The sequence below is a fragment of the Phacochoerus africanus genome, chromosome 1 (genome assembly GCF_016906955.1).
Source record: "Phacochoerus africanus isolate WHEZ1 chromosome 1, ROS_Pafr_v1, whole genome shotgun sequence".
Lineage (NCBI taxonomy): Eukaryota > Metazoa > Chordata > Mammalia > Artiodactyla > Suidae > Phacochoerus > Phacochoerus africanus.
Window position 1 is genome coordinate 79,390,657 of NC_062544.1, and position 26,785 is coordinate 79,417,441.

Genomic DNA, 26,785 nt, shown 5'->3' on the forward strand with positions numbered 1-26,785 from the left:
GAGTTCCCCTCATGGCTTAGTGGTTAATGAACCCAACTAGCATCCATGAGGATGAGGCTTTGATCCCTGGCCTCAATCAGTGGGTTAAGGACCTGGCGTTGCCATGAGCTGTGGTAGGTCGCAGATGCGGTTCAGATCCCGCGTTGCTGTGGCTGTGGTGTAGGTGGGCAACTACAGCTCCGATTGGACCTCTAGCCTGGGAATCTCCATATGCCACGGGTGTGGCTCTAAAAAGACAAAAAAAAATGATACTGAACATTACTTGTGTCTTTCCCTTCCAGAATTATCGCTAATATCTGTGGGTATTTGTGAACCTAGAAAGCAGTAGAAAATAATACAGAGAGACTACATTTTAAGTTTACCTTTTAGCAGCTAAATATCTAATTTTTGAAAAGGAATTTATGCAAGAATCTGTGATACATCTAGTACAATCTGAGTAAGAGACCTGTGTTGAAGATGCTGAGATGCAGAACATCTTAGTTCAGATACTTTTCAAGATATTTAAAGCAATTTATGAAGAAAGTTGCATACTTTAGCCTACTTTTGTCTGATATAACCCTTCTCCTTGGCTGTACATTGGGAATTTCACCTGTGCCCTTGGATAGACAAAAACCACAGGCACAAGAATGACAGCTGAGCTTCGGTCCCCATAGCGGTCAGCACCTTGGAAAGCAGAATGAAGACTTACCATTCCTTGCAGTCAAAATTGGTCTTTGCATCTTCATGTAACAAAAAAGAAGGGTCAGGAGCACCTTTTTCTGGATTTTTTCTTGGAAATATTCATAATTATCCCTAGCAATTAGGTCTAGAAGCCAGACTCCGGGTGTTCTGTATTGATAGATGACTGAGAAGCAGTTGGGGAGAAATAAAATGACACTCACTGAATTTTATCTGCCTTATTGTCTATGTAGATATGAGACTGGTCATTAAAAACTCTGGTAACTGACTTATTAGTAAGGCACCAACTCTTAAATTGCTCAGCATCAGTACTTAATTAGGACAGTAGCAGGTTAGTAGTGAGCCAAGCTCCTGGTCATTCCATCCAGAATTCTGCTGCCAAAAGCTGCTCCCAGGGTGGAGACTTGGTTGGAAGCAAATTTTAAATAGGAGGCCTATATGGGTAAAAGTTCAGGAAAGGCAGGCAATCTGAACTTAGGGAAATTTTCCAAAAAGAGGCTAATTGCAGCAGCGCAGGGTATAGCATGCCTAGGGCAACAGCCATATCCTCCTGGGGAAAACCCATCTCCTACTCTTCCTGTTTTCAAAGTATTACTGCCTTCTTGCCAAGTTCAGAAGGTACCCTCCCTCCAGTAGGAAGTTGCCTTCTCCCAACATTTCAGAGTGGATATTTCTTTGATTTTTCAAGATCTCCAACCTTAGGGGTCCTGATGAGGACCAACCTTGACTTGCATTCCTCAAGACTCTGTGTCAGCCCCAAGTCTACCAGGCCTGACCCTAACCATCCAGAGGTAAGTCCCTTCTTAGAAACAAACAGAGAGTGTTTGAGCCCTTTCATTCCCTGGACCCATTCCCTGAGGGTCTTAATTCAGTGGTCTAGAGTTGACCCCATCATCAGTGCTGTTTGAAATGTTATTCAGGTACACATCATGTATGTTCCCCCAGGTTTGAGAGGCACTGAGCTGAATCCTACATATGTGTGCCCTATTGTGTGCCAGATTCCTGTTTCCCCAAAATCAGCTGGGAAGCATTGTAATGACAGGAGAAATGTTCCAGTCCACCCTTATCGGCAAAGTCAGTCCTGTATATGTAAAGATGTGTTTTCTCCTAGAAGTGACTCTTGCCTCAACTAACCTGATCATGAAAGCCTATGCATGCCCCTTGGTGTCTGGTGGGGCTTGGTCCGCTAGAGCTAAGGTCAGTCACTCTGCAGCAGACTGCATGCTAAAGCCTGACTCATTGGCAAGGGCAGCCCACGGCGGGCCATATGGTACTCACACATGATATCCAGCACAGCCTCGTGCTGGACCAGGGAGAGTGGGCTCCTGTTGAGGCACCATTGGCATGGCCAGCGTGTGGCTATGACCTTCACCTGTGCCTTTGTTGAGGCACTCCTATCTGTTTAATAAAGCAGGGGGGAAATAAGGCATTGATATGCCTGTCTTCAAGGCTCCAAAATGATGTCAGAGTTGAAATCCTCCAGCAACTAAGATACATCCACAGCTAAATTAGTATGTCCTGGCTTCTCCAAGGGTGGTCTATGGACCAGCAGCACCAGCATTGCCCAAGAACTTGTTAAAAGTGCAGAACCTCTGGCGCTTCTCCAAACCTATTGAGTCAGAATCTGAATGTTAAGCAGGGGACTCATATGCCCATGACATTTTGAGAGATGCTGAAAAAGCTTGTACATTCAAAGCTACCTTCTACCTACCCCAAGATAAGAAACCCAAAACAGACAAGTGCCAAACTACCACAGTATATCTGATGTGTTTCACTGGTACTAGTGGCATCTTAGACAAGTAGGTATCCACAAGCTCTTTACTCCTGAGTACACCACCCACTTCACTGTAGACGTGACATGACCCTGAACTGAAAAAAAAAAGAACGATCCATCCTAAACATGGAAAGATATCAGCCTCCACATTCCTCATACTTCATTAACCACTGTCTCATTACTGTGTGCATGCCTGCCTGTCACAAAAGGAACTGAACAAAAGAAGCTTGATTTTCTAACAGCTTGGGAAGAAATGCTTGTGGTTAGGGAGGAAAGACCAAGGGTCATGGGCTGTTATAGGGGTAAGACAACAGAGGTACATTTGCACTTACTGCTGCATCCTGGCCATGATTTTGGCCTTTAAATGATTCTCACTGGATAGTACTTGAGTCCCAATAGATTACACTATTCATTTGATAAAAGATAAGGTGAGGTGTCATGATTACAATAAGTTGTATTGGAAACTTTCTCAAGAAGGTTATAGGAACAAATCCTTCTGTGTTTTGAACTTTGTCAGAGGCCGTGTGAACATTGATGTTCTTCATGATAGCAGCCAAGCTGTATTACATTGACACGATATATGAAAATCTAGAATTTATGAAAAAGATGAAACAGAAAGGCATTTTTTGTTTTCCGAAGCAGACTCATCATAGAATCATTTTATATCAGATGGCTTGTTACATTGATATTATTAAACTTCAATGCCATTTGGTCATTGACTACATATGAATTAATAATTTATCTTCATAATATACAGCACAAATGAATGTTTCCACAGAAAAGAAAATCATGGACTTGTAGAATAGACTTGTGGTTTCCCGGGAGAGTAGGAGGGAGTGGGAGGGATTGGGAGCTTGGGGTCAACGGATGCAAACTATTGCTCTTGGAATAGATTTACAGTGAGGTCCTGCTGTGTAGCACTGAGAACTATGTCTAGATACTTACAATGGAGCACAACAATGGGAGGAAAAATTATGTATACATGTGTGTGTAAATAGGTCCCCATGTGTACAGTGGGAAAAAATTTTAATTTAATTTAATTTAAAAACGAAAAAAAATTTCCCTTCCACTTCCAGTCTGAAACATGGCCTATAGTTTAGGAAACATATTCATATATTTTAACATTTCTAACAACAAAAGATAAGATGTCAGATTAATTCAGTGAGTGATGATCATTTGCAAATGAAATTTAGTGCATAGACCTGACCCAAGATGCACAAGAAATATTTGAAGATCCTTTAAGTATTGAAATTACTTTGTGAATTGGTATAGGAATTGGAAGTAGATTTTGGAATTTTTATTTGTTTCAAAAGCAAAAATCAAGAATAAAAACAAGTCTTTATAATGGTGCATATTTCTCATACCTCAGGTGTACTGTTTAGCATCTCTCAGCAATTTACTGTTTTGCATCTCTCAGCAGTTTACACATTTATGATATAATAAAGTTAACTGAAATTATGTGACCTTTTGTATTTCTAAAAGAGCTTATTTGCTGAGGTCATTTTGCCCCCTGGAGTTTAATCATAACAAATACCAAGCTATACTTTTTAAGAAGTTCAAAGTACACAGAGTAACTAGTTCAAAGCCATAAACTGTCACAGAGGAAAGGCTACCAGCCTGTGCAGGCCATGCTACTTGACCACATTGCTTAGTGATACCACCATATTGCAGGAAATATACCTTAAAATCAGAGGCATTCAGCAAGGAACAAGTTTGGGGGGGATTTACAAGAAAAAACCTGCAACACACTTGTCTGTGAAAGTCCTATTTTGCCCGTCAAAGATACGGTTTCCCCAACAAATAGTGATGCGTGAACTGATTGCACAAAACATGAATTCCTAGATTTTGCTTTGGTCTTTCCTTCATAGCACAAAAAGTTTCTGGCTCCTCTTCTAAAGACAGTTCTTTCTTTATCTCCAATAGGAAAACACTCAGCTCTGCCACCTGGTCACAAACTCATCAAGTCAGCCTGCTCTGGTTGACTGATCAATATGTCATTTAGGCCCTTCTTTTTTTCCTTGCAAATGAGCAGGTGAATCTGGCTTCCAAATTTGAAGAGATCAGAACCGGGACAGTAAGTCCTTAAGAACCTGATATTTGGAGTTCCCATCGTGGCTCAATGGAAGCAAATCTGACTAGCATCCATGAGGATAAAGGTTTGATACCTGGCCTCAGTGGCTTAAGGATCTGGCGTTGCTATGGCTCTGGTGTAGGCTGGCATCTATAGCTCTGATTTGATCCCTAGTCTGGGAATCTCCATATGCCACAGGAGCGGCCCTAAAAAGAAAAAAAAAGGAAGAAGAACTCGATATTGGTATTTCCAAATGAAAACATGCAAACATTTATTTCTTTGCCAAAACAAGTGAATTCACATTAAATTAGATAACCAAAAATCATATAGAATAGAAATAAAAGAATGCAAATAGGTCTCCATGAAAAACAGAATGACTGCCTCATTCTATTCAGTACTTTGCATAACATAGTAGTAAATGAGATTATTTGAAAGAAATTGAGGGTTGTGACACATTAGATATTGATTTCCTTTTTGAATTTTTAAATTATAGTTGATTTACTATGTTGTGCTCATTTCTGCTGTACTGCACAGTGACTCAGTTATACACATATATATGTATAAAAAGTATATATATATACACACACACACATATATTCTTTTTATATTATTTTCCAGCTTGGTCTATCCCAAGAACCTGGATATAGTTCCCTGTGCTGTACATACAGTGGGACCTCATTGCTTATCCATTCTAAATGTCATAGTTTGCATCTGCTAACCCCAAACTCCCAGTCCATCCCACTGCCTCCGTCCTCACCCTTGGCAGCCACAAGTCTCTTCTCTGTTGAGCCTGCTTCTGTTCTGTAGATAGGTTCATCTGTGCCGTATTCTAGATTCCACATAAAGTAATATCATATGTATTTGTATTTCTCTTTTTGACTTACTTCACTTAGTATGAGAATCTCTAGTTGCATTTTGATATTGATTTTTTTTCTTTCAGATCTCTCTGTCTGCCTTGTCTTGGGCCGGGAGGCTAGTGGAATGATGGGGCAGGGAGGCTAGTGGAATGATGGGGCATGGGGTGTGGTGTGCCAGTTCAATGTTCATGGCCACTCCCAGCTCAGGTGGGCCCAAGTTGAACCTTTCAGGTATTGTGTTCAGGAATCAGCACTTCAAAGAGTCTCACAGATGATTCTGCAAGGAATAAATGAAGACCTGAGAATTCATCATATTCTATGGAATGAAAATTCAAATGCATATGCATATATATGTATGTATTTGAGCTGAATCTTTGGTCATGCAGTTCTCATGAGTTTTTTTCTATAATGATTTTTATTTTTTCCAGTATAGCTGGTTTACAGTGTTCTGTCAGTTTTCTACTGTACAGCAAGATGACCCAGTTACACATACATGTATACATTCTTTCTCATGAGTTTCTTATATGCGCTCTCCTGTTGAATAATTCAAATCCTTTTGCTGAAAATGTGGTTACCATGACTGTGAAATTTTGAGGTGAAAAAGTAATCTGTTCTGTTTTTATAGTCAGTTGTAGCATGAACTCAGTTCATATTCTAACTGGCATTTCTTTTAAAAGACAGTATGGATTAAATAGACCCTAAAAAAATCACTTCTGTACATATTCCGCAGCGACTCTCCCACAAAAGGCCTTTGCTCTGGCTGTTGTCCCCTGTTTGAGAAACATGTAGCTCTTCCTGCAGCATGACTCTACCTCTGCCCTTGTTTCCTGCTGAAAAGTCAGATGCTCAAAAAGAACGATCTTGACCACCCGATCGAAACTGTACACCCTCTGACCCTGTCCCCACCCTACTTTATTTTTCTTCAGTACCTTTATCTCTAAATGCGATGATTAACTAATTTTCAAGGCCAGGGACTTCATCTTAAGCATCATGGTGTCCAGAACTCCTAGAAGTTACTCACTCAGTAAATATGTGGTAAACGAATGAATATATCAATCAGTATGGATTAACTGGCATGTGTAAACGCTATATGTAAAATCGTAACATGTAGAAATTTATTTGCAAGTCATTCTAAAAGTAATAGGTGTTTCATGTTGCTGGTCAAATGGAAGAGAGCCCGTTGGAGTCTGGGACCCAGGGAAAATGTGGGGAAGAAGCGTGAGACAAGCAAGGCACTGAGAATGCTTTACCCTTTCAGCTTTGTAATTATTTTCCATGTGAAGAACTCCTTATGAGTCCATCCCTGGCTTCCTCTTGGATTAGCAGATGTTTGTTATCTTTGCTCTGCAGCTTTAATTTTGCCATGTCCCTTTTTAAAACGGATTTCACCTTCCCTTGGTCATTTCAATATTTCTTTCCCTTTTGAACTTCACTCTTTCATTCTTTGAAATGATCCATTACAAAGCAATGCTAATTTTTAACAAAAAAAGTAAACCCGTAAGATTTACATGTTGCTGTAATACTTCCCGAAGTTATCAAAAATTTGGGCATTTATGATATTTCAAAATTAAATCTCTTGTTTTGAGAGTTTAAGTAGTGTTTGCCTGTTTTTTTAAAATCAAGAGATGTATTTTTACAAGATAACATAATTTCTTCTTTCTAAAATCAAAAGGTGGGAGAGTTTTTTTTTTTTTTTCTTTTTGGCCACCCCTGCAGCATGCAGAAGTTCCTGGGTCAAGGATTGAATCTGTGCCAGAGCAGTGACCAGAGCCACATCAGTGATAATGCCAGATCCTTAACCTGTTGCATCACCAGGGGAACTCTGAGAGTATCTTTTTTTAAAATTTTTTTATTTTTTTGATCTTTTTGCTATTTCTTGGGCCGCTCCTGCGGCATATGGAGGTTCCCAGGCTAGGGGGCGAATCGGAGCTGTAGCCACCGGCCTACGCCAGAGCCACAGCAACGCGGGATCCGAGCCGTGTCTGCGACCTACACCACAGCTCACGGCAATGCCGGATCCTTAACCCACTGAGCAAGGGCAGGGACCGAACCCGCAACCTCATGGTTCCTAGTCGGATTCGTTAACCACTTCACCATGGCAGGAACTCCAGAGTATCTTTTTTTAATGTTGCTTTATCAGTCACAGAGTCCTTTACACCTGATTTCTCTCACCTTGATCCTCCCTCGATGCCATATTGTACAGATGCATGCATAACTATCTGTATTTTGATGCTTGAGGAAACCAGGGCTCAGAGAAGTTCAGCAACTTGCTTTGATTTGCCCAATCGGTTCAACGCAGATCTGGAGCCCACATCATGTCTTCCTATTTTAGGTTGTTTGGGCCAAACTGACACAAGAAAAAACAGTAGCATTATTCCATGAGATGCTATTTGTGTTTCCTTCAAGCTGTTGGACATTATACACCTGTGCTCCTGGGACCCCCTCTCATGTGCAGGATGGAGTGCATGCTTTGAAGCTTCTGTGAAGGACTTGCTCTTGTCAGTGGTGGTGCTGGAGTGAAGGTGTCTGCCATGTAGCAGGGGATCACCCAGCTCTAGGGCCCCTCCACTCTTTGGGGTCTAGTCTGCCCACCCCTATGAGCCCCTGGAGCCCATACCCCTTTCTGTTACCAAAGGCAGGTTCATGCATGCAACACAGTGAGAACAAACACACCCAGACATCAGCGTTTGGAGCAGAGAAAAGCTTGTTGCAGCCAAGCAGCCAAGCAAGAGGAGTGGGTGTGCTCAGATTACGCTGCCACGTTGGAACTTCCAGAGCCAGGAGTCGAATCTGAGCTGCAGCTGCCAGCTTACGCAACAGCCAAAGCAACACAGGATCCCAGCCACATCTGAGACCTACATGTAACTTGCACCAACACCAGATGCTTAAACCCACTGAGTGAGACCAGGGATCGAACTCGCATTCTCATAGATGCTAGTCAGGTTCTTAACCTGCTTAGCCACAACGGAAACACCCAGTAAAGCATTTTTAAAAGCCAGGTGCAGAAAGGTGGTTGCAAGGTATGTGATCAGCTCAGGAAAATTCTTTGATTGGCTGATGGTGAGGTCACAGGGCTGTTAACATGATCAGTCCTTAGTTGCCCATAGGTCTGGGGGCTCCTTATCACCAAGGAGTTAATTTCTTCCATTTGAGGGGGGCTGTTAGCATCTGTAAAACAACTCAGCAAATCTGCAAGAGATCCTGTTCTCCCCAAGCATGGCGAGCTGGTGACTGAGGTCCTAGGACAGGTGGTAGCTCTTTGTGCGGCGGCTGCCTCAGGCCTGGTCCTACAACAGTTTTCAGGTCCTTCTCAGTCCTCCAGGGCTCCTGGTCCTGCAGGAGGCCTGGCCTGCACAGAGCGCCTACCACAGGGCTGTTATAATACCCTTTACCTCTCCTGGATCACAACCTCTCAGCCTGTGAGCCGAGCATGTTTCCAGCATGAGTCTTTCTAAACCCATTGATTTGAAAAACAATAGGAGTTCCTGCCTTGACGCAGTGGATCAATCATCTGGCTTGTCTCTGTGGAAGCATCAGTTTGATCTCTGGCCTGGTGCAGTGGTTTAAGGATCAGCATTGCTGCAGCTGTGGCATAGGTTGCAGCTCCAGCTCGGAATAGATCCCTAGCCCAGGAACTTCCATATGCCTCATCGGCTTCCAGAAAAGAAGAGAAGAGAGGGAGGGAGGGAGGAAGGGAGAGTATATGTGAAAGTTGCCAGGGCCCGGGCTCTCTAGACCCACAGTTTGTCTTGTGAAGAGGAGAAACAGAAAGGGTAAAAGCATATGACAGCTTTGAAAGTTTAACATTGGATGATGTAAGCATTTTGGGAGAAACTGGTCATAAAGTACTATCTAGACACAGATATTAATTATACTGGCAGGACCTGTGTCTATAGTAGCTTGGGAACCATTGATGTAGTTGGTCTGGTCCATGGCGTCTGCTTTCCCTTTTCTCTTTGGCCCATCTGTGTTTCTACTCCCTTTGTCATGCTCCAGTTCTGAGCCCTCAGCTTGGTCAAGGTGAGGCTCTCAGAATTGTTCTCCAACAACATAATTGGCCTTGACCTCTGTGGCATTTTAACAAAGTCAGAGTTTCTCCAACATTTTTTTTTTTTTGTTATTAGCATTATTCTAGTTCCTGGCAAAGATACAACTGTTTATTAATAGTGTTTTGAGTCCAGTGTGATACTGAGGACTCATTGTCAAATAGACGATGATGGTGAAAGAAAATTACTACCAAGGAAAAATGTAATTTCTTTGAATCAGCAAATAAATCCACCAGCTCATGAAATTTTGGAGCATATTCCCAGAAGAGGTGGTGTGAGAATTTTTTTCTCAAAACTTCCCCAAATGAAAGAGACCTTGTTAGTCCAGATCTGGTATGATCTTTCTCAAACAAGAGTGGTAGAAGATATGAATTCCAGAAGTTGCACTTTTAACCTTTAATTCCTGTCCGTCTTTTTTTTTTCTTTCCTTCTGTCTCTCATGCCAGTAACTGCTTGCCCACCCATGAGCCATTCAAACTTAGTCACAATGAATAAAAACGAGTGTAAACAATGCCCGTTTTGAAATGCCTTATCACAGTGCTATGCATAATGCTTAAATATGCAATGTATTTTGCACAAATGTGTCCACAGGAAAACACTCTGAACAGTTTTTTCAAGAGCATGCTAATAAAAAAGTATGGTATAATATTCAAATATTTAATAATATTACTATTACATTTTTCTTAATACCAGCACATAGAAATTCTGATATCCATAGAGGTAAATTTAGGATGCTCCTTGCTTGAGACTCTTGGTCATTAACTTCTGATTCATGATGTTAATAAAAATTTCCTAATGCGTAGTAAATGCTTATAAGAAGATGATTTTCACACGTGCCGTCAGATCATGTCAACACTTAAAAGGTCGGCAGGTCCTTTTCTTACTCATCATTGGATGTTTTTAACTGCTTAGAATCGAGTAATAATGACATAGTTACAATTCCAAAACTACCAGAGAGGGATAACTTTTGTTTAACTATATGACATTTGGATATAAAGACTGTTTCCTTGTTTTTACACTTGAAGTCCTTGGCAATATTCTCAAAACCTTCAGAAGTAGGAAGAACTGACAGCAGGAACTCAAGTCATATTGTACTTAAATATATTCCTGGAAAATATGAGCTTGGGATAATATTCAGTGTGATGTTGGCATTTGATAAATCAGATGCAATGAACCTAATTATGCAAAACAGTTATTTTGCATCTATCACTCCTCCGAACACTGTCTAACTCAGAATTTAATTACCAGCAAAGGGAAAGGTAAGGAACTTGCCTACTTCGTTCCCTTCCCTTTCCTGAAAGCCTTCAGTGATTTTCATTAACACCCAATTTAGAGAAGTCTCAGCACTGCCCCAGTCATTCAGAAGTGCCCTCTTTTCTGTTTATTTGAAGGTAAAGCTGCCTGCATGAAGTCTACCAGTAAAACACTTATCTGTGGGCATTTGCAAAACTTTTGAGTGGCTTTGTCCTCAACTATACTAGGCAAGAATGTGAATATCTTTGGGGTTAGATGGTCCTGAAGAAGCAGCCTAATCATAAAGATTTGAAGGTGTTGCCCCGAATGTGGTCACCCATGAAGGCCTTGGACCAGCAGGGCAGAGGTGGAGCTGCCAACAGACCCCATGAAAATCAAGGATTTCCAACCCCCTCTTGGCTTTAAGCTGGAATGGAGGCCTCCCATCCGGGATTGTTCAAAGGCACTCGACAGTCAAATCCCAGCCTGCCATGTGGGTATTAGCTTTGGAGATTTAGCCAAAGGGTCTTTCCTAAAATCTCCTGTAGCCTCCCTTGGGTTTTGTGGGTGTCCTGCCCTCACCGCCATTAGATAACCATCTCTTGATGCCCTATGTTCATCACTGTCCTTGGATGTCCTCCACTCCATCTGTCCCCATGGAGATGACCCTCCTGGCATGTCTGCTTCTGTGATTCCGGCTGTACCTCAGACAAAACATCGGCACACAACCAGCATCTATTTCATGTGTCATCTCCAGCTCTTAGCCCTCCTAAAATTCTGTTTCCTCTCATGCAGAGATGCCCTGAGCCACAGCACTGCTTCAAAGCCACACCTCTTCCCATAGGGTGCAAAAAGGAAAAAGAAAGACACAAATAAGAAGTTACAGATAGGACCAGGCGAGTAATGTGTAGCCTCCATTTATAAATTAAAAACAATTAGTGGCAACCATTTGTATCATTTCAGAAGGTAGACTCAATGCAGATGCTTGAGTTAGAGGCTAAGAGTAAAGGAGAATGTAATTTGAACACCCTTTTCTTTAAAATCTGCTTCTCTCAGGTTTCAGGCTGTCATAGGTCCAAGCATTTTGGTTCATTCATTGTTCAGGGAAAACTGCTGATGAGGACAAATTCTGGTCCACTTTTCAGGAACGACCTCAAGACTGCTCACCATCATGACTGATTCATTTGCTCGTCATCTTAAACAGGAATTTCCCTTGTAAAATCTCAGGCCCAGGGACTATGGGATACCAAGAGGCTTTTAAGTTTGACTACCTGCCTGTTTCTTTAGTGAGGAAGCCTACTCCATTCGTTAGGCTGAGAAAAATGCAGTTCCACTGGCCCTGTTCACCGTGGATTTATCTTAGAATCATTATCATCCTTCTAGGGAGATCAGGTTTGGGAGCAAAGCAAGGCAGCTGGGTGATGCCGATAAGCTGACTAGCTTGACCCATTGCTACCATTTCTGGCTGTTCATTTGATTTTCCGCAGATTTCAATATTTCTGCCTCCCGTCCCCCGCCACACACACACACACTGCATTCAAATATGTCTTTGATAAAACAGGTTCTGTTTGAATAATCGGTTGGGTCTTAGTGTCTTCTTGTTCTCTCTTTCAGCTGGGTCCCGGGCCTCATATAGCAGCCAGCACGGCCACCTGGGCCCGGAGCTGCGGGCCCTGCAGTCCCCAGAGCACCATATCGACCCCATCTATGAAGACCGTGTCTATCAGAAGCCCCCCATGAGGAGTCTCAGCCAGAGCCAGGGGGATCCTCTGCCGCCAGCACACACGGGCACGTACCGCACAGGCACAGGTGTGTACTCAGAATCCCAGGTGGCCTGTCCACCGAGGGATGGTCTGTCCAGAGGGGTGGCTTATCCACAAAGAGTGACTTGTTCACAGAGGGTGGCCTGTCCACAGTGGGGAGGTGACCTGTTCAGAGTGGGTGGCTTTACACAGTGAGCGGCCTTCCAGAGTGGGCCTGTCCACAGTGGGGTGGCCTGTCCACAGAGGAGTGGCTTGTCCACAGTGGGGTGGCCTGTCCACAGTGGGTGGCCTTCTACAGTGGGCTGTCCACAGTGGAGTAGTCTGCCCACAGAGGGGTGGGCCTGCTCGGGAACTTAAATAACACTCCCTTGTGAAAGGGGTGTGTGTGTGTGTGTGTGTGTGTGTGTGTGTGTGTGTGTGTATGTGGTATCCTGTCTCCTCAGAAGCATATGATACAACCTGCTTCTCTCATTAATGTTTGTGATGAAGTAAGAAGCCAAATATGACTCTGTTTTTGCTACTTGAGTGTATTGTAGGTAAGGAAAGTCCAGTAGGGGCTGTGAGCTTACTCTGTCCCAGGCAGATCCAAGGAAGCTGTAATAATTTTTTGTGCATCATTAGTAATTTTTTGTGCATCCTCATTTAATAAATAGAATTGCTTTAAGAAATTACAGTCAGGAGTTCCCATCATGGTGCAGTGGAAATGAATCCAACTAGGAACCATGAGGTTGTGGGTTCAATCCCTGGCCTTGCTCAGTGGGTTCAGAATCTGGCATTGCCGTGAGCTGTGGCGTCGGTCGCAGATGAGGCTCGGATCTGGCATTGCTGTGGCTGTGGTATAGGCCAGCAGCTAGCTCTGATTAGATCCCTAGCTTGGGAACCTCCATATGCCATGGGTGTGGCTCTGAAAAGACAAAAAGACAAAAAAAAAAAAGAAAAAGAAAGAAAGAAAATACAGTCATTATATAGGACAGGTAAAGGCATATGCCTAATGCTGGTAAGTGTTTATTAATGATAGAGTCTACCTGTTTGGCAAGCTTGGGGAAAAAACATATTTACTGAAAATGTAGCATAGTTTTGTAAGGCAAACTGAGAATTTATTTCAGGCACGCTACTAGGTTAATTCATTTAAATTATTATTTAACAGTCAATTGCATATGATTCAGTCAACTGTACAGCTCTCATGGATTAAATATATATATATATATTTTTTTTAATTGAGCACAACCATGGGCTGCAGGAAGAAAGACAAGTATTTTCCAGAACATGAAGTCATTTACAAAATAAATGGTCGATTTTCATGATTAAATGTGCCAAAGAACTCTTAACTTAACTATGAAATCAATATAATTAAGAAGATATTGATAATTGCACTTTCTCTAAGGCTGCACAGACTTTCTAACTTCGAAATGATTATGCTGCTGGTGTGCAGACAGTAGAGTTCTCGCCTTCATTTCTAATGATACACATTATCCTGGACAGGGGCTGAGGCGTGGGGATGCTGAAGTTCTGGTCCAGGACTTGGCACAGGTCTCTGCAACTTCAAACTGTTATAACTTCCAGTTCCCAAGAAGTAGATCATAGCAATTTTGTTAAACTGCTTTATGGTACTAAATTACATGTTTTGAAATCCAGGCAAGCTAAGTTGCGTTTATAGTTGATTATTGATATTTGCATTTCAGTATTTCCTACATCTTAGGAAGAAAGGCACGAAACACTCTTTATTTTGCTTTTGACATTATAAATGCTGTCCAGGGTTCGTAATACATATCCTAGTTCAGATGGAAAGAATATGCATTTATTCTTCTGTCGGAATTTCTCTCACCCTCAGCCTGCTAGATCTACTTCAGTCTGAGGTCGAGCTATTTTAACATTTAGTCTGTTGCATAGTATTAACTAAGGTAATTTCATTTTCCCACACCCCTCATAAAAGAGAAAGATCGCAGTGATATTCAAACAATCACAGTGATATTCAATATCTAATTTGAAGAAAAACTGACAGCAAAAGGATTATGTTGGGTCTCTGTTCCATATTCATATGCTCTTAGAATTATCTCCTGTGTTGATAAACTTCTGGAGGTTTAATGAAAAATTAGCTGCAATAGGAAAAAAAAAATACTTCATCAATGGCAAATTAAAGATTTCCACACTTCAAGAAAGAAAGAAAAAAGAGAGAAGGTAACAACAGAATGAGTGTTTTCTCTAAGCTAGGGGCTGGTAAACTATGACTCATGAACTCAGTGTAGCTGGTCACCTGTTTTGGTGGTACCTAGGAGTTAAAAAATGATTATTATAGGAGTTCCTGTTGTGGTTCAGTGGGTTAAGAACCTGATATAGTGTCCATGAGGATGTGGGTTTGATTCCTAGCCTCACTCAGTGGGTTAAGGATCTGGCATTGGTGAGTTGCAGCTTAGGTCACAGATGCGGCTTGGATCTGGTGTTATGTCTGTGGTGTAGGCTGGCAGCTACAGCTCAGATTCAACCCCTGGCCTGGGAATGTCCATGTGCCACAGGCATGGTTCTAAACAAAAAAAGAAAAAAAAAGATTATTACATTTTTTAAGTAGTTTGCAGTCAAAAGATGAATAATATTTTGTGATATGTAAAAATGAAGTGGAATCCAAATTTCAGAGCCCATAAATGGCTCTTGGAATGGAGCACCACCCACTTGCTTACATGTTGTCTATAATTGCTGACACCCTGTAGCTGCCTAGCAGAGTAGTCCTGACAGAGACCACAAGATTAGTGAAGCTGAGAATACTCACTTTCTGGCCCTCACAGACAAAGTTTGCTGACCCTTGCTCTAAGCTCTTAGTGGAGAGCCAGGCTGAGTGAATGAACGAGTGTTTCTTCTTCTGTTTCCCCTGTGGGGGAAGGCAGCAGTGTCCTCTGAATGCTTCAGAGGGGACAGCCCATTTGCCCAGGGTTTGCCCTGTAACAGCAACCTCTGCCCTGGCTGAGATCTACTGAGGTGTGACATCCAGGTGCCCCAGACCCCATCCCAGCCCTCATCATTGAACCTGAGGCACTTTTGAGGAAATATTCCAACTTACACAACACAACGGAAATTTCCAGAAAAGCACGGATGGTCTTCTGGGGCCAGGTGGGGAGAAGCCAGCTCTCCAGCTCCTAAGCATAAAGCCACAAGCCCTCTCTCCCTTGCACCTGCTCAGCTTACTCCCTATTTCTACACCAAATTCATTTTGCTGCAAGTCCTTCCCCTTCCGCAGCTCACCCTGCAACTCAAGACCTGCCTCTGTTGGAACCAAAATGTTCGAGAAAAAGCCTTTAACACGAATGTATCTCTTCTCTGGCCATTCTTCTCTCTCTGCCCTGCCCAGCCCCATGCTGACCCCATCCCTGGTCCTCCCTTATTCCAAACACCACTGAGACCATCCTGACTAATAGATTGTGCTGGAGCTGAGAGATTAGACTGGAGAATACCATATAGAAAAAAGCAGGAAACAACCATAGTCATTTAGTCGTTGAAGATGTGACAGGTTAGAGCTCCCTACACTTCCCCACCAAAGGTGATTTCTCAGTTAGCTTTTCTCCCTACGCCCAACCTCTCGCCATCTTTTTCCATCCCCCCTTCATGGCCGCCATAGGTAGCCTCTCACCTGTTACTTTATCTTGAAGACTCATTTATTCTTTTTAAACTTTTTATTTTTATTTTAGCTTGTTGCTCTTACATTGCTTGGGCCGGGGTGGGGGGAGGGGCATCAGTGAATTCCTGCTCTTCATACCTTAGACACCTTAGTGCTGGTCTGCCTTCTTTTTTTTTTTTTTTTTTGTCTTTTTAGGGCTGCACCCATGGCATATGGAGGTTCCCAGGTTAGGGGTTGCTTTGGAGCTGTAGCCACCTGCCTATGCCAGAGCCAAGCCACATCTGTGACGTACACCATAGCTCACGGCAATGCCAGATCCTTAACCCACTGAGCGAGACCATGGGTGGAACCTGCGTCCTCATGGATGCTAGTCGGGTTTGTTAACCACTGAGCCACGATGGGAACTCCATGAAGACTCATTTAAATCTCAGACACCAATGCACACAAGGACCAGAGTCTACTTTGGGTGTTCAGAAAAGTCCTCTAGACTTTTCTGAGCCAGGAATTTCTAACCATAATGATAGATAACGTACGGGTATGTGTTTGTATCCGTTTTTGTACATGGTGTACGAGGATCAGGGCTGGCAGGTCTACTTCCATCTCCTCTGCTCCAGGCTGGTGAAACATGCCAGAGATTCACAACTCACACACAAAAAGTAATTGGATTTTACTGAGCTGAGCTGGCACCCTTTTTCCCAGGGCTGTGCCAAGGAACCTGATGTGAGAGAGTCTTCTGACTCCCCACACCCCCGAACTAACTCTGACCCTTCATGCTCAGGCACCCCAGCCAGTGCTGAACAAGAACCTTTCCCCACCCAGGCCAAGCAGAAGGGAACATCGCTGAGCCCAGATGTGCTCTTCATTGGGCGGCAGAGACTGTAGAACAGCTGCCCATGTAGCCCAGGGCAGGGTGGAGACAGCCAGCATAGTGTCCACAGAGGTCTGGCAGTGTGAGAGAACATGAAAGAGTCCCTTCCTGAATCAGCAGTGGTCCCCACTAGCAGGGCTCCCCAGAGAGTCCCCCACCCCGCAGCAGGCACATCAGTGCTCTTAAACTGGGCAGGGAGGTGGACTCCTGGGAACTGCGGCAGAAAAAAAAGCCAGTGGGCGCTGAGGGGGATGGCGGCGTGACTACCCCCACATGCTCTTAAAAGGACCAGCGATCCACCTCTGAGGCTTTCCTTCTTACACAGAGTGCATTTAAAGAGGCTCACTTTTAATTACGGTGTCTGTTTAAATAAAACATACTTTTTTGAAGTTCCTGCTGTGTTGTAACAGGCTCAGCAGCATCTCTGGAACCCTGGGACACAGGTTTGATCCCCAGCATGGGGCAGTGGGTTAAGGATCCAACTGAGTCACAGCTGCAGCTAGGATCTGATCCCTGGCCCAGGAACTCCATAAGCTGTGGGGTGGCCAAAAAAAGAAAACAAAACCTCTTTTGTCTGGGATAAGACTTGTCTGAACCAGAGCTTATCATCTAATAAGCACAGCCAAAGAATATTTGACTCTCATAGACACCTTTAAGGTAAAGTCTATTAAGCTGAAACTAAATAACAGGCATTTTTACTTCAAACTCAAACATTTCAATGGCTGTCAACGTAGGAGCCATTTGATGAGCACAAATACTTGACTCTGACAACCCCCCAAACACATCTTTATAAACGAGCGAAAATGGCCAACATTTGCTAGGATGATTGTCGCATGAATTTCCCCTTGGCTAAATGTGATTCTGAGTGGCGAAAACAAGCCTTCTCTGATGAATGTGTCAGCTTGTAATAAAGAATGAATTATCTTTAGCAGGAAAAAACCTGCTAAATACTCTTAGGAGGTTGACAAATATTGCAACATGAAAGGAAATAATGTCATGAAAATATGGGCCTGTATGGAGAAAGCATTTTTTTCAAAACTTAATTTTCCACAATAATAGCCAATACTTAATAAAATTATAGCAGGATTACATAGAACCTTCATACTAATGAAATTTTATTGCTATTCTTCAATAAGATATAAATAACATTTTCAATTAAATCATTTTTGAGTCCACAAAAGGTGGGATATTAATAGTTTATTACTTATTAAATTCTATTACTTCCAGTTGTAAAAATGATTGCTTCCCATTAGGGCAGGTCAGATTAGATCTTCCACAACCTCTTAGTTAAAATTTTTACCTTGTTTAAGTCTAAGGACCCAGGGGCACACTATTTCCCAATTGGAAGTTGTCAACAAGTCTGATGATAAATATCATCTTGAAACCAAGAAGAGCTTCTGGATGCATACCTATATTAATTAATTTAAAATGTTGTAAATACAGAGTCTTCTTACACCTGAAGTGCATTTTTTGAACAATCGGTAAAATTTAAAAGGAACAGTATCAACATTAATATCAATGTATTTAACATCAACAATAGTAATAATGATTCCATTACTACTAAAAATCTTGCATTAAATTCCTCTCCCGCACAAAAGTAATGATATGTGAAGTTAAAAGATTACGTTAAATTTACCCTTGAAGATGTTCCCATTGAGTTTAGCTTGGCACAACCTCTGCAGAGTGCAGAAAATGAGAAGACATTTACAGTTTAGTTCTAGACAGCTATACTGTTGGGAATATAGTGGATTAAATGGTAAAGATTCCTCTTCCTGAAGTAATAGAGTTATTATTTAAATAATAACTTTAAGGAGTTCCTGTGTGGCTCAGTCAATTAAAGATCTGGCGTTGTCACAGCAGCAGCTCTGGTCACTACTGTGGCACAGGTTCAGTCCCTGGCCCAGGAACTTCCGCATGCTATATGTGGGGCCAATAATAACAACAACAACAATAATAATAACTTTAAAAATATATAGACCATGTTCTCAGATCCACTGTCCCCTAACCCATCTTTATTTAATGAGCTTGCAGAAGGAAATTATTCAAAAATTAGCTTATTATTTGCTTACTTAGTATTTTATGTTTTCATATTTCTCTATTTACAAATATACATAAAAGCAAAGATGAATACTACAAAAACAAAAATAAATGTTTTTGCTTGCTTCTGTTGAAACCTACTTTATACTCCTAGTACCCTGTTTCTTTATGTGTCAGACTCTTGTATTTTATTCTGTCCTCCTTTTTTTCCCACTGTCAATAAATAATGCATGTAACCACCTATCATCGTCAAAAGAGTATGTTTCATTTTATGAAAAAGGATCTCCCTTTTCTGCTTTCAAACAAATTCAACACATAAAACATCTATTTTTTTTCTTTTCACCCTAGACCTTTATTTGTGTAGCTCTACAGAAAACAGATAATTTCACAAACAGCTTAGATGCTGGGTGAAGTATCAAGGCACCTGCTGAAGCGGCTACTTTTCAAATCTCCCCCAAGAGTCCGGCAGTGTGGTTCATTGAGTTGTAAGAGCTTATTGAGGGGAGAAGGGGCTGTTTGCAGAGCAGGTGAGAAGAGAGAGGAGTGTTTACAGAGCTGATAAAGCACCTTCCACTTCAAATGTTTGCCATAAGAAGGTTCAATTGAGTAGGCTAATCCTCCATGGTGGTGATTTGGTCAGCTGAGCTCAGAAACTCACATGAGAAAAAATGGATAACAGGACAGACATTAAGGAAAGATTTGTATTAAAGGAAAGTCTTTTAATAATATGATCCCTATCCACTTACTTACTGAGCGAGAGCCGCAGTCCACCTATGCCATGCCATGGTCTAAACAGGTAGGACAGAGAAGGCGAATTCAGTCTTCACCTTTTGAAATCATTCTTTTATGAATGCTTAAAAAATATAAGGCGTTACACTGTTATGTCACGAATGGTTAGTTTGAGATCTCTTTGTTTCTTGTGCTTTTTTTTTCTATATGATCATATAACCTGCCCTTTAATCTAGTGTATTTTTCTTCACATTTGTATTACTGTTCTGTGTTATTTCCCTTGCATTGATAAATCTCTTAATATGTTTGAATTTGGAAATATCCATTTGAATTCTGATTTTATATTTTGAAATACTTACCAGGTACGCTGTTTATCGTGACTTTAGGTACCCTCTTCTTTCAGCTTCTTTTAGAGAAGTTGAAACTGTGGGTTCAAGAATGGTACTTCTGAAAGGCCATTTGTTAAGAGATAAATGTGATTGTGGTTTCTTTTTAATATGACCTCTGAAAGTTATTTACCCATCTTAGATTTCATAGTCCACCCTCTTTTTTCTTAATATAGTAATATCACTGATTAACTAAGACCTAAAAGACTTTAAAATTAAGTTAATTATATATATCCTATTTTTTATTTTCCTAGAAACAAAGAAAGCTAAATTTTTCTGCATATCTCAATTCAATTAAATGAGAAATGATGTAGGAGTTCTCTTGTGGCATAGTGGGTTAAGGATCTGGTGTTGTCACTGCAGTGGCTTGGGTCACTACTATTGCCCTGGTTGGATCTCTGGCCTGGGAACTTCCACATGTGTCAGGTGTGGCCAAAAAAAAACGAGAGAAATACTGTAAGTTAGTACACCAGGTGTAATAATTTTTTTCAATATAATATTCAGATTGTCGATTCCCATTATAAACCTATCTCATCTCTGCTTTCAGTAGACAGTCTCTTAAATTTAAGCCTCTCATCATTTTTCTACCTTTTCTCACTTTGTTAGTTAATCATTAATTCACATTTGATATTACAAACCTGGTCCAGTTTATAAACCTCTTGCTTGTAAGCATAAACTCTGAAAGCAGGGTCCAAGGGCTTGAGTTCCTTCTCTCTCTCTCTCTTTTTTTTTTTTTTTTTTTTTTTTTGCTTTTTAGGGCTACACCTGCAGCATATGGAAGTTCCCAGGCTAGGGGTCAAATCAGAGCTACAGCTGCCTGCTTATGCCACAGCCCACAGCAATGCCAGATCGTAGCTGTGTCTGCAACCTACATCACAGTTCATGGCAACGCCGGATCCTTAATCCCCTGAGCGAGCCCAGGGATGGAATACATGTCCTCATGGATCCTAGTCAGGTTTGTTACCCCTGAACCACGACGGAACACCTCCTTCTCTTCTTAATAAAGGCAAACTTGGAAAAGTTCCTTCATCTCTCTGTACCTCGGTTTCTCCCCCGTAATGTGAGCAGGAAATGCTTATTCTCCTGTAGGGTTGTTGGAGGAAATATGAGTCCACACAAATGAAGTCCTTTTAGGGGCTGTAAAGTCTGATACCCAGTGGCAAGGGCCTTTCACCACATGCATTTTGTACAATCACATTTTCTAATGTGAGCTGATTTCAGCATTAAGTAATTATAATAATAGCTCATTTGTTTAATATTTTGTACATATGGGGCATTTAATGCTTTTCATGCATTTATAGCAAACGATGACCCCGTGAGACCATTTTCTTCTCTTCACTTTTGCAATCAGGAAACTGGAGCCTCGAGAGCTCAGGAATTGACCGAAAAGCCCAGATGTGGACCTGATTCTCTGACTTGGGAAGCCAAGCTGTGAATGAGTTCCCGACATTTCCTCCCAAAAAGAGCCAAAGTAGAATAAAAATTTGAGCCTAACAATATTCAAAAACCATTTTTTTTCCTCCTCTACACTGAGATGCTTCGTTCTTGCTTCTGCTAAATTAGTTGCATTTTGTGCCCTGTTTTCATATTTTGGCCCAACCTCCTTTCGAGTCTGCACAACTTTTTGTTTGTTACTGGGAGTGTTTTTCTTAAACTCCCCTTGTTATATTCTTTTACAGTTTATGATCCTTTGAGAGGTTTTTGGTGTGATTAAGTCAGGCTGTCTCCCTTTCTTAAATTATTATTTTTTAAATGAGTGTTTATTTATGTTTCAGTATTAAATCCTGATCTCTGCTATTTGCCTCCCTTCCTGTTATCTAGTGTATTTAATATGTTTATAAATAATTTTGTATAAAAAAGAATTTTTTTTGATACCGTAACCATTTTCAGCAAGCTTAACTGCAGAAATTTAGTTTCCTGAATGAAAAGATACATTTATCTGAAAAAGGTCAGGTACTGTTTATTTTTCCCTTTTGCCCTTGATTTGTTGGCTGGCTTTTCACAACTCTTCTAGAAAATGAAATTTTGTTTACCTCTGTGCATCTGTTCTTCCAAGAGCATGCTTATGCTTGTTCTGAATTATAAACCCCTATCCCCATGACATAAAGCATATTGTTCATAAATTTTAAAGCATGAATTTTATTTAGACATGTTGGTAAAATTTTGGAGAGAATGTAAATGCTCTAGAAATTGCTTAAAGACCTAAGACATTTTCTGGTTATGAACTTAATGTTTATTAATCTAATGACTTTGAAATTTAATCCATCAAAGCAAACCTTCTCATTTCAAAACACTGAATATATACTTTTTTTTTGTTTTTTCCTTTTTTTGCTTTTATGGGCTGCAGGTACAGCATATGGAAGTTCCGAGGTTAGGAGTGGAATTGGAGCTACAGCTGCTGGCCTATGCCACAGCCACAATAATGTGGGATCCAAGCCATGTCTGAGACCTATACCACAGCTCACGGCAACACTGGATCCTTAACCCACTGAATGAAGCCAGGGATTGAACCTGGATTCTCATGGATACTACTCAGTCATTTCCACTGTGCCACAATAGGAACTCCTCGATAGTTTTCTTAAATAATTTTTTTTTAGTCTTCACTGTGTCACAGTACCTGTTCTCCTAGTTTGGGTTATGTACGGCTAAGCATTAAAAGTTAGTTGGCTCATTTCACTCAGTATGAGAGTCTCTAGTTCCATCCATGTTGCTGCAAATGGCATTATGTCATTCCTTTTTATGGCTGAGTAGTATTCCATTGTGTATATATACCACCTCTTCCGAATCCAATCATCTGTCGATGGACATTTGGGTTGTTTCCATGTCCTGGCTATTGTGAATAGTGCTGCAATGGACATGTGGGTGCATGTGTCTCTTTTAAGTCGAGTTTTGTCCGGATAGATGCCCAAGAGTGGGATTGTGGGGTCATATGGAAGTTCTATGTATAGATTTCTAAGGTATCTCCAGACTGTTCTCCATAGAGACTCTCATACTGAGTGAAATGAGCCAGAAAGACAAAGACAAATACCATATGATATCACTTATAACTGGAATCTAATATCCAGCACAAATGAACATCTCCTCAGAAGAGAAAATCATGGACTTGGAGAAGAGACTTGTGGCTGCCTGATGGGAGGGGGAGGGAGTGGGAGGGATCGGGAGCTTGGGCTTATCAGACACAACTTAGAGTAGATTTACAAGGAGATCCTGCTGAATAGCATTGAGAACTTTGTCTAGATACTCATGTTGCAACAGAAGAAAGGGTGGGGGAAAAAATGTAATTGTAATGTATACATGTAAGGATAACCTGACCCCCTTGCTGTACAGTGGGAAAAAAAATTTAAAAATTTAAAAAAAAAAAGTTAGTTGGAAATGAGAAGCCCTGAAATTTTAATTAGAATCAGTTCTTGGAGTTCCTGGTGGCTCACTAAGTTAAGGATCCAGTATTGTCAGCTGCTGTGGAGTGTATCAGTCCCTGGCCCTGGAACATCCACATGCCAAGGACAAAATAAATAATTGAAAATAAAATCAGTTCTCATATTAAATACATTTCTCCAGTTCACTCAGCAACTTTTTGTCATTTTCACTACAGGATCCTTAACTTCTTTTAACATTGTTTTCTCAGTGTGACATAATTTCTTTGGTATTTGATTTCACATATGCTCCTTGATGTGAGAGAGGATAAAGTAAGCTCTATCACATCCATGAAGAAGCTCTCTGAGTTTTGGGATGTGATTCATAATTGGAATCTAATTCCCTGTAGAGAGCCCATGGTACACAGCCTTATCTAGACATTGTCTATATATTTTTTTTATTGAAGTGTGGTTGGTTTACAATGTTGTGTTAGTTTCATGTCCATGGCAGAGTGATTCAGTTATACATAATATATTTTTTTTCAGATTCGGTTCCCTTCTGTATTATTACAAAAGATTGAGTATGGTTCCCTTTGCTATAGAGTAGATCCTTATCGGTTATCTGTTTTATATATAGTAGTGTGTGTATTCTTAATTCTGATCCACAATACTAGAAAGTAAATGTGCTATCTAATGTTGATCATGGCTAATAATCACAGCAGTTAATGAAAGGTCACATCCTATTAATACGAAAGATGCTATTTTCATTGTATGTGTCTGCTAAATGTTGGACATCAAGTAGTTTTGAGGACCAGATAAAAATGACATAATTCAAACCTAAAAGAACCCAGTAAGGTAACAAAAAACTGGAATTCACTTTGGAAATAAGCAAACTGATTTTAGTAACTGGCGCAAAATCTTCTCAGAACAATCTTGGCGAATTGAAAGGAGGCAGATACCTCTGGGAAAGCCACATCAGCAGCTTATTTTGTCTCGGCTGCAGTTGAGCGGGTCTTCATTTCCTCTCATACATACCTTTCACCAAATGTAACTGTTGTTATGACAGCTCGAGCTGAGAAAGAGGCACACCAAAATCTTTGGGGTGTCCAACTTCGCAAGAACTAGGACTGTCCTGTACTTACTGCTTTGGTACTAATTATGGAACTAATTATGGAATTAAGACAGGAGCCTCACCTGTCTTCACCCCATTTTCCCCACCTCCACCCCACACACACATACAGAAAAATTAACCACATTACTAAATTTGTTTCTCACCCTTAATAAAGTTAACATCACTTGAACACTTTCTGGGTTTTCTCAACTTAAACAATAAAGAACTAACTGTCCATGATTCCTTGTATTTCTTCTGCACTTTAGCTCCACTCAGTTTATCTGTCAGATTAACAAACTTCCTCTGGGAGGTCAGTAAGCAGTAAACGCACCAGATGAATCTTCCCCCTAGAGCTGAAAAGTTTATTTTTAAAATAGAATGCTAAGTATCGTTTTTGTGAATAGCATTGAATGTGTTAGTTCAAATATGACAGCTTTTTTTTTATTCTTTCAAACCCTTTTTTGTTTTGTTTTGTTTTATGTGTGTAATTTTCCCTCCTGCCTAGACCTGGTTAACCGTTTCTGTGAGCAGGTCCTCAATTTTTTACTTTGTCCCTACTTTCCTGTCCTAGCCCCATCTTCCCCCGGTGTCGACTCCGTCCCCTTGCAGCGCACAGGCAGCCAGCATGGTCCGCAGAACGCCGCCGCGGCCACCTTCCAGAGGGCCAGCTATGCCGCCGGCCCAGCCTCCAACTACGCCGACCCCTACCGACAGCTGCAGTATTGTCCTTCTGTTGAGTCTCCGTACAGCAAATCCGGCCCTGCCCTCCCGCCCGAAGGCACCTTGGCCAGATCCCCATCCATCGATAGCATTCAGAAAGATCCCAGGTGAGTACCAATCTTTTTCTCTTCCCTGTCACTGCTAAGGAGGTTTTTGAACCAGACCTTCTCGCTGCATTGTTTTTCTTTTACATCAGTCTTACTGTATTCATGTCACTGGTTGAGTGTGAAAGCCTTAGCTCTGGTTGGGTTTTACAGTCTCCTGTTTGATTTAGGATATGGGTATTGATCCTGGATCCCTAGGATGTATCATCTGTGGTTCAGCAGCAAAGATGATATTTTGATGAGAACATTTGTAGGTGCTCATTGAGGGTTTCAGCTATTTGATGAGATCTCGAACAGCTTTCTTTATTGCAGTGGAAACGGGATTGAAGATTATTGGATAGCACTGTACTTCAGATACTGTGGTATGAGTATTTTTCTTGTCTCAGTAGAAGCAAGCTTTGTAGTCATGTATGTTTCTACTCATCGGAGTGTAAAGTGGTACACCTAGCAGATTATACTAAAAATTGAAAATTTAGAAGATCCTTATTACCTTCCTTTTTTTCCTTGTGTCTGAAAATAAACCCAAGGCTTAAGTTGTTTGGACTTGGATTAAAAACTTGAATATAAGGTATTAAAGGAATTGTTATTTTTGTGAAGTATTTCTTTTCTGCTTTCTTTTTTTAACAGAGGTGAGGGATTTAGTGATGCTATACTTCAGAAATTGGAATTGAATTCCTGTAGAGTTAAATGATGTTTTATTCATAGGCTTTTGATGTATGCGGATAGAGTGCCATAAATATATATCTGCATCTGTGAATACTATATATGTCAGATTCCTGATATGTCTTTATACTGGTCATGTGACTTGACTCTGGTGCCATACTTAAAATTCATCTCAAGGAATTTTCAGAATTTTCTCTGATAGAGCACGCAAGTGCATATGTACTGTATTGAGGGGTTTGCATAGATTCTTTTGTAAAAAGAAATCACTTCTACAGACATAAAAGGCTGAATGGAGCCACTTTATGGTATTCTTTGAGATAGCTTCTTTAGCACAATTCACACCCTGCTTGGAGAGTTCATTTTAAATTTTATATTTGGTAGAACCTCCATTGTAAAGGTGAATTGTAATAAGCGCTCACTGTTAACTACTAGAAATAAGAAGAATTCTTATATTTGCGTTGAAAACCTACTTCTCTAGGTTTTCAGTCAACACAGGATTCTCTATTGTCCTGAAATCTGCCCCAAATTCTTCAGTATTCTTGGTATGTATGAGTGGAGTGTTCTTCAGATAACACCTCGACCCTGAATATTTTAAAATAATTTTTCATGATATACTATTGAAAACATGTAGAAATAGAATAGTAGTAAACTCTTAGGAAATACCAAATTAAAAAATACATAATTGACTTGGCGTTGCTCTATTTAACATTATATATGTAAATTGAGGATAAGCATTTAATCTCTAGTGAAATGTTCCAAATTTTCAAATTAGGGGAATTTGACTT

The 26,785-nt window shown here is 40.9% G+C and overlaps 1 protein-coding gene across 3 annotated transcripts in view; it reads left to right on the forward strand.

Moving 5' to 3' along the window:
* The window catches only part of CTNND2 (catenin delta 2), a 1,041,823-nt gene that overhangs the window by 613,891 nt on the left and 401,147 nt on the right, over nucleotides 1-26,785 (forward strand). For all 3 annotated transcript variants that reach the window (XM_047768122.1, XM_047768109.1, XM_047768114.1), the window contains exons 8-9: nucleotides 12,274-12,468; nucleotides 25,085-25,340. In XM_047768122.1, the coding sequence (XP_047624078.1) occupies nucleotides 12,274-12,468; nucleotides 25,085-25,340 (451 nt within the window). The remainder of the gene's footprint in view (nucleotides 1-12,273; nucleotides 12,469-25,084; nucleotides 25,341-26,785) is intronic.